We start from the raw sequence: 8,997 nt of genomic DNA, 5'->3' as shown, positions 1-8,997 counted from the left end.
GTGGTAAGAAGAGAGAGAGTTAAAGATGACTTTGAATCATCAAATCTGTGTAACCAAGAGGAGGATAGTACCATTTTGAGAAAGAAAGTAGAACTGTTTAAAGACAGAGTGATATGTTTGTTTCGGGGCATGTTTAGTTGAAGGCAACAGAAGAGTACACAGGTGAGATGCGCAGCAAGAAAATATAATGGTACCTGACACTTAAGGGAGAGGAAGAGCAGATTTGGATCAAATGTGCAGAGGTGATAGCTGAAATTGTGAGAGTAAAGAGAACGAAAAGATGGTCAAGGACCAATGGAAACCTTCAGTGATTAAGGATGTTTATAATAATAAAAGCATAACATGCTAATTAGACCAGACATCCTTCTGGATGAAGCCAGGGCTTCGAGGGAAGTGGGGGTCCCGGGTGCCAGAGGGAAGCCAGTGCCTGCAGAGGGGAAGGAAGGCCTGTTCTTGAATGAATTTTGTGCATCGGGCCTCTAGTAGGAATATAAAAGAGGAACTGGCAAAACAGCCAGAGATAGAGACAAGTGGAGGAAGAAAGGACCAAATAACACCCAGCTTTAAGCTAAAAGTCAAGTGCTCTCAAAGAAAAAAAACACCACAAAACAAAGTACAGTTACTTCCATTGCTTTTTTTTTATAGGATGCTACTGAATTTATAGAGGCCACAATGGTACTTGAGGTTTCTTTTAAAACATCAGGTTATCATCAGAATACATTTATGAAAAACCTGAGGGACTGATATTTACCCTTAAAGAATGAAATGTGGAAAGAGAAATACATCTTTCTGTCAATTTGTTCCAGACCATGGCCCCACATTACCAACGTGGTTTGTGTGGCAATGATTGCACTGAAAGCTTTTTTTCCCTTTATTTTAGATTTATAATATAAATAACACCATTTTGCATATTGCTCAAGCCCTAATTGTTGAGTGTAGACCTGTGGTGATTCCTACTTAAAAAAAACATCAACAAAACAACAAAGCTGCAATTTTTTTCTCTCTTTGTTTCCATGGGTAGAACATGGTAGTTTCCTCCATTTACTTATATACGTATCTGCATAAAATACATCAGATGTTTTATATAAATTCAATATTACTGCCTTTTGTCTTAAGCAATTGTTCTCTTAAACTTACATGTAATAAGGTAACATCTCACCATGGCATTTCCGATGTCTTAGTCTTCATCCACCCTTCTTCCTCCCAAGCTATGCTATTATTACTACAATTCAATCTGACTTTAAATTCTCAGTCTTTCCCAACCTCTGTATACAGACAATTTCTGGACTGCTCATTCAATAGACATGTATCAAGATGCTCTTGTGCTTTAGCCTTGGTATTAAGTGCTAGGAATGGATAAATTGTGTCCCATGCACACACAGAAGGACCAGCAGTGGAAAACTACCTATGATTAACTGTGATACACAGGTTATTGCTACGGAAGCACAAAATGCCTGGTCCATTTCTTCACTACATTTCTCAAATCTCTTTCTATTGTCCAAATCATAGCCAATGTGTTTGTCCCAGTCTTTCTTACTACTGACTAGGAATTTTAGAACATTCTTTTCCTGAACTTCCATTCTGTCCAATTGAATAGATCTTAACAACCACCTTCAAATTTGTGTTGATGCACCATTATGATTTAATTACTTAACTTCTTTAAATGCTCATGAATGTCCCATTATCCTGTCACTGTGGTATCATGAAAAAAGACCTGGTATCTTGTCCTGTATTGGCCAAAATCATGCTGTGTGAGTTGAAATAAGTCACGCACTTTTCTGAACTTCAAACCCTTCATCTGTAAATTGAATTAGATGATTCCTAACATCTTTGTCAACTCTCAGAACTAAGATCTTAGAATACAGCCCACCCTGTCATACAAGTGTTAATTCCCTTCATAGTTGCAACTATCCTACCCTCTGCTCTCAACCACTTCTCTCTCTAGCAACCAGATATGTGTGTTTATGTCCTTCTCTGCCCCTCTCATACACTGAGGACACAATGCCGCTTTCCCTAGGCCTAAGTCACATATCTATTAGAATCCAAGTCCAAAACTTTTTGTTGTTTTCTTTACTAAATATCATATAATTCAGACAAACCTTAATTCTTAACTAACCTTAATTGTAACACAACCACCATCCAGTACAGTGTAAAATCCAGTTCTTATAAAACTACTCATATTTTTATTAAAATGCAATGGCCTAATTTCAAAAAATTTAATATACTATAATTTTAAAATAGAAAAATGGGGACCTTTCAATGCCATGGTGGAATTAACCAGCTTTTCATACATAGGGGTCATGTCCTTTTTTATGTTTTATATACCCATAGCATATTAATTATACATTAGATTTTCTAGAAAGATTTGATGATATCTAAGAAAGGCTATTTCTAAATTAATTTTATAAGTTTGATGAACACTCAATCTGCTAATATATTTACTCTGATAGTATTTTATTACCAGAAATTTATAGTAGAGCCAAAGGACTGGATACAGTGAGACTTTAATATCTACTTACATTAAGTTGTGCAACAGCAGACAAATAAATGGTTAACAAATCTGCATAAATATTATTTTGCAATTTTTTTCTGATGAATTAATGCAAGCCCTATCTGTTTCACTGAAGGTAAAAATAGCAGTTCAAGTTTTCTCCCTTTCACTTACAGTAGGTTCATTCAGATTATTATTCAAATTCTCTTTTACATGAAACAGCCTCCTTACCTGTAGGTTCTGGAGGAATAGTATTTTAATGTCAAATTCAGACCTTTAAAAACACTTTTTTTTACAGTAAATGCACAGAGAACCACATATCTAGATGCTGGAAGAGAAAACGAAGTAATTTTCATCCTACTCTAACTGAGGTGTTTATGTTCATCATATTGACTGAGCAAGCATTACAGAAAGCCCAAAGGGATACGCTGGCATCTGCCCACTTGTGAACATAAAGAATTAATAAACTTATTCTGGGTTATTCAACTGAAATATTGAGCACCTCACTTCCACACCACGTTGTATGATACTTGGAATAATGTAGAAGGACCTTTCTGAGACTTGTTGAATAATTAGCAGTTGCAGTAATCCTTGCAGTTCATAACTACATGTCTCAGCAGAGGCATCATACCAAGCAAAAGTAGAGCTATGTCAATATAGGAGGCAAAATTTTGCAACATAGTTTTAACCACATATTGTATGGGCATATCCTAGAAATTTGAAAGTTCTGCTATAAGAGGAGGAAGCATTAACATCCAATTGTTAAACTGTAATCTCAAACTCCTCTTGCCTTGCCCCCTGTATTATGATCAAGAAAGAAGCCATCCCAAGGAGACATTCCACTCCTATAATCCAGAAAAAAAATGTATTTTAAAATATACACACATAAACTATGGAAAATGTTAAAACCAGATACAGCCTCCATCTGCCTTTTTAGAAACTCTCTAAAAGCAATTATTCTTCGGTAAGATCCATTTCTTACAATAATACAAAACCTTAATTGTATACCAGTTTGCATTATTCTACAATATAGCTGTTTATATTTCGAGAGTGCAGAGTATATTTTTATATTTCAATAATGGTCAGCCATAAGAACCATGTACAATGGAAAATTTGGTTGATTAGAGTCAAAACACACACAACCTCTCTGTTAATTTTATAAAAATGCTTATATCTCATTAGGAAGTAAGATGCCAGATTAATAACTTAAATGAGAGTCAGACATAGTTATAGCACATTAAGACAAGTTGCCAAATCTAGTAGTGAAAGTTTTGTAAATAATTCTTTCTGCTTCATTTTCAGGGGTAAATAAGATAGGTGTCTATCCATATCCTCAGAGATTCTATTTATCAGAAAAAGTACCTTTTTTGTGGCCCTAAAGATAGTCTCTCCACTACAGTTTCAACTTTTTGTTTCTGGGCTTAATGGAGATTGCTGACCAGGTTTTATACCCCTCTTTATTAATTTAAGAGTAACAAAATAAGTCAAAAATATTTCTTATGAAAAGTTTGACACACAACCAAAAGGAAAATGTTAAGTGTAAAAGAAATTATCAAAATATAAGATAGTCTTGTTGTTAAGGAATAAAAGTTATGCCAACAGCTTATTAATATAAATCATGAAAAACAGAGATAGGTGTTGCAATAAACAAGAAATAGGAGTTTGAAACCAGAAATAAGAAGAATGTTCCATATGTATCTGTAGACATAAAAATAGGACACATTTCCAGATATATCGAAAATAACAAAATTGGCTATATGCTTACTTGTTCTGTTGAACCATCATATAGCATTAAAGATAGAGAGCTGCCTCTGTGTATTCTCTACAATTGAATGCATTTTAAAACTATTTTAATTAGATTTCAAGACATTCGTTAGCTTTCAAAAACATGTTTTGGAAATCTAGATGGTGATTATAGTGGTATCCCCCCATTAGAATCTATTCACTCTTTAAAAATGTAGAGCTGGTTTACTATATGGAAAGTACTGTGCTGGGGTGGTACGGGGGTATGAAAATGAATAAGACATGATCATTCTTCTCAAGAAGCCTGACTCCACAGGAGAAACTTATTCAGTGGGAGAACCTGACTCATTAAATCAGGGTCTAATTTGCAGGGATCAAAAGCTTTATTCAGATCATGGCTTTGTATTTTTTCACCCAGAAGTGTAAAGTATTTACATAATTTATTTGGTTTCCCATAGTGTTAGAATTTCATTTGGCTCTTAATATATGTTTGACTTTTACAAACCTCTCATATATATACAAACAACATATAGGTAGGTAGTAGATATGTGTATATTCATATATTTTTTTCTTACATAGATATCCCTTATGTCTAATTGAAAGTAACTGAAATAAAATTGGATTGTATATAAAACACCTTGATTATAGTTTGTTTGTTTATTTACTTATTTATTTATTTATTTATTTTAAAGTTCCAGAAACCAACTTCACATACTATAAAATTAAAATTTATTAAACAAATATTACTTATTGCTATAAATATATTTGCCCTATTTAAAATTACATAATTTTGTGCATTTTTATTTTTTGAGGACTAGTGTAAGAGAAAGAAACTGTAGTAAGGAAAGTTTTCATTACATGAATGAAAACTCCATGTAAATTAGAAAAATGCAATAGCCTTACCAAGACCTTATGGCAAAAAGAATTATTATTTGTATTTGCACTATCATTACAGAAAGGAAATGATTTGATTCTGTATTAAAGTGAAAACTACTTATATTGCATCTTATTAAACTACTGCACATGAAAATGTAAACGTCTGCTAATGGCAAAGGTCACTTTTTATAATTAAAAAATGTTCTAAATATGTCATAAGGGGTTTTTGCTTTTATATAAAAGAATGATAAGCATTAAATGTGGAACTATATAATCAATCAAAATAATCCAGTATTTTATTGCTAACACCATTGTGAAATATTCAAATAACTTTATAAATTAATGTATTTTCAAAATAAATAGCATACCTGCTTAAACCGAAATTCGACTATATTCATTTATTTTCAAAAGTCAAGTTTTTCTGAGTGGAATAATTTATTTAGAAACTACTTTTGTAAACCACTGAAAGTTACATAGCTTTATGTTAAACAGATATTAAGCCAAGCACACTAAATTAATTTTCTCCTCCAGTGCTGCAGCAAATCACTATTACTACTATTGCTTGTCAATATGAAGCAAAACAGATGTTTTCCTCTATAATAGTATTCTGAAAATAACCAGACAAATGCATATTATAGTTTTAATATGCTTGAATACAAATCAACTTTCGTGCATTGTCAAATTTTCCGGTAATTCCTAAATGATGATCTTAATTACTCTGGAAAGCAATTTTCATTTTTATCTAATAGTTAAATATTGTTTCTTTGTTTTTTTATTTGGGGATTTTCCCTTAACATATAGCTAATGGGATGACCAAATTTCACAGCAGTGATGTAGTGCTATTACAATGTATGAAACTTCTCAGCTCATTTAGCATCTCCTACTCTTTTAGGTATTTGTGTTCTGTTTGCATTTATAAAAGTTCCTACCACCCTATCTATTTATTAGAGAAAACTGTGGTGTGATGGAAAGAGCATTTGATCTGGAATTGCATCATTTCCAGGCCTATATCTATCCTTACTAACACATAACCTATGCCTTGGTTACATCATCTGTAAAATACTGACAATAACTTCCATATCTCACCATGTTTTTGTGAATATCAAGTAAGATTTGTAGGAAAATAAGCAAATCAAATGTATAGTAGTGTTGTTCACTAGAGGAAATAAACTTGTACCATTTCTACACTTGAGGAGTATCCCAACTATTTGAAATCTGCCTCCTCTTAACCCCAGTGGAAAGGTGCCATCAGGGAAATTTGTGGATTCTAGCCAATACCCAGATGCTTCTACTTAAACCCATTTCTTGCGCTTTCAACCCACCTCCTAGATCAGTCAGTAATGCTAATTTTGAAAGTTATCCTGTACTTGGTTCTCAAAGTGTGATCCAGCGCCAGCACCTTTAGCATCACCCCAAGGGCTAGTTAGAAATGCAAATTACGGGCCCACCGCAGACCTACTACTGACTCAGAAGCTCTGGTTTGAGTTTTCACAAGTCCTCCAGGCGATTCTGATGCAGGCTCCGGTCTGAAAATCACTGCAAGCAATCCATCTGAATCCAGCTATATAAGGTCCGTGAGTCCAGATTCCCAGACAACTTCTTATAACTTTTCAGTTGACTTGTCACTGTCCTCCCTAACAGAGCATTAACACTGAACTGATAGGATTGAGAGGAGACCCAGAAACTCTTCCCAGAACACAGCTCTGCCCCGAGGCCAACCCCATCATCATCCTCAGCAGCAAAGTAACTGCTGGGCTTTCTCTGCTCTGTCCTTCTGCGGGGCGAAGCGCCAGGTGGAGAGCCGCACAAACAGGCCGCGTGCCCGCTCCTCCCCCCTCGCCAGGAGAAGGGTCAGGTGGGCCCGGGTTACCTGCACTAGGGTCATCTGCGAGCCCAGCGCCAAGAGAATCTTCTCGGTCTTGGTGGGGTACGGATTGTCACGGTGCTTGTAAAGCCACTGCTTGAGGGGCCGTGCCATGTCTTGCAGAGCCTGTCGCTTGTGCCTCACCTTCCCGCTGTTCTGCCGGGCCCTGGGACACCGGGAGAGGAGAAGGCCCTAGTGAGCCAAGCTCTCTGGGTGTTACCCGCGGGGATCCCTCAGGCGGGGAAGGATTTCAATGGTTGCCGAGGCCCCTGCCTGATCCCCCCTCCTCCCTCCCCCGTCCTCTCCCTCCCCACTCCCCTCTCCCGCCCCGCAGGGCACCCCCAGGCACCCAGCCCAGCCTTGGTAACCCGCCCCGCGCGTCCCGAGGTTGAGGCGAGGGAGCCACACAATTTCTGGGTGCTAATATCCTTTCCTTGGCATGTCTCTCTGAAGTGGCCTGTTTGTCGCACAGGGGTCATGTGGCAGTGAAGGACCCTAGGTTTGTCTTAAAAAGGGGGACATCTTGAAGCCAGTAACCCAAGTTAGAAGTTTAGGTGACGATGGCTAAGTGACCTGAAGAAAAATGTTATTCAAGTTACAGATCTGTGCGGCAAGGCTGTGTCACCCTTCCCTTGCCCGCCTGCACTGAGCCCTCCTCTAGCGGTTCTGGCCTGGTGGGCTGCGTGGAGGGTGCTGCAGGCTCTTCAGAGTTAACGCATGCCTGCCCCTCAGGGCTTCCAGTCGCCTGTAGTCAAAGGAAAGGTCGCCCACTGGACGGCGGGAAGAAAGCAAGGGATGACCGAAGTCCTGCTGTCCTGATTCCCTTAGAGCTCTCTCCAGTTTCTTTTGATCCTTTGGGGAAAAGGAGACAATTTCCCAAGGAAGGGTACGAGGAAAACACTATAGGGGTCTTTCCCTGTATAAGGAGAATTACCAAGCTTTGAAAGCTCTGTTCCACGAAGGAAAAGAAAAAAAGAAAAACAACTCTTGAAAAGCGTATTCCTAGGAGAAAGACTAGCAGCCTGGAGCCGGCCTCGGGCGTTGCGTTCCCAGGAGGCTCCGGGAGGTGTCGCCGCGCCAACGCCCGCGCGCCGGCGACTCCAGGAGGCTCCCCTGCTAGTGCCGCAGCCTCTGGGGCTTTTGCCTCTTCAAACACTTTGAAATGCAATTCCACCCGAAAGGACTGGTAGTAACGTTTTGAGGAAACCTAATCTCTATTTAACTAACCAGCAGCGCCGCAGAACAAGCAGCTGATGCAATCTTCCAGGTGGAGACGGCCGGGGCGGCCGCCCCCTCTCCCTCTGCCTCACCCCGCGCTCCGGTAGCCTCTCGGAGGAGGCCGGGCTAGGGACGGTTGTCCACAGGTCTGCAGCCTGAGCTACTGGGGTCACCTCCTCACCCTGCTAAACCGAAACCCGGCAACGCAAGCTCCCGGCCTTCCCACCCGGCTGGCAGCGGGCCCGGCCGCGTGCGATCAGGGCGCCCAGGGCAAAGCCGACCTTCCCAACTCCCTGGCAGAGGCTAGGCGAGCCCCGAGGCTGTGGCGAAGCCTTGTTTGACAGAACGGAGGAAGCCCACGGGCCGGCCTGACCTGGGAAGCCCCAACAGCTTGGCCCTCCCTGTTCCTACTCTTCCTGCTCAATCCTTTACATTTGGCTTTCAGTCGCGCGTCTGCACCCGAGGTTCGGAGAGGGACTGGGGTCACCCACTATCCTGAGGTCCAAGTATGGGAGGATTGCGGGGCCAGTTCCAAGTGTCCTCAGTTTCCAATTAGCCTCTTTTGAGCTGTCCTCACCAATCGATTCCCCGATATTTTCAGAAACTACTACCTTGAAATGAGAATGCGCAAAACCAGGAGGCAGAGACCTGCCCTCCTAGGATACTCCAAGCCGCTAACACTCTCGCTCTGGTGGCCACTCGCACGCCTCCTCCGCTCACGGCCCCCACCCCTCTGGGCTGCGGGTGGCCCGGGGCCCAGGGAGGATGCGCCTACCCGGTCCTCCGGTGTCTCAGGCCGAGGTTG

General features: G+C 40.2%; 1 protein-coding gene across 1 annotated transcript in view; it reads right to left on the bottom strand.

Moving 5' to 3' along the window:
• Window positions 1-8,997, bottom strand: part of MKX (mohawk homeobox) — a 73,662-nt gene that overhangs the window by 63,976 nt on the left and 689 nt on the right. The window contains exon 2 of the mRNA XM_015564362.1: window positions 6,981-7,140. Coding sequence (XP_015419848.1) covers window positions 6,981-7,140 — 160 coding nt within the window. The remainder of the gene's footprint in view (window positions 1-6,980; window positions 7,141-8,997) is intronic.

The sequence above is a fragment of the Myotis davidii genome, unplaced genomic scaffold, assembly GCF_000327345.1.
Source record: "Myotis davidii unplaced genomic scaffold, ASM32734v1 scaffold501, whole genome shotgun sequence".
Lineage (NCBI taxonomy): Eukaryota > Metazoa > Chordata > Mammalia > Chiroptera > Vespertilionidae > Myotis > Myotis davidii.
This window is presented reverse-complemented; position numbering and strand designations above follow the sequence as displayed.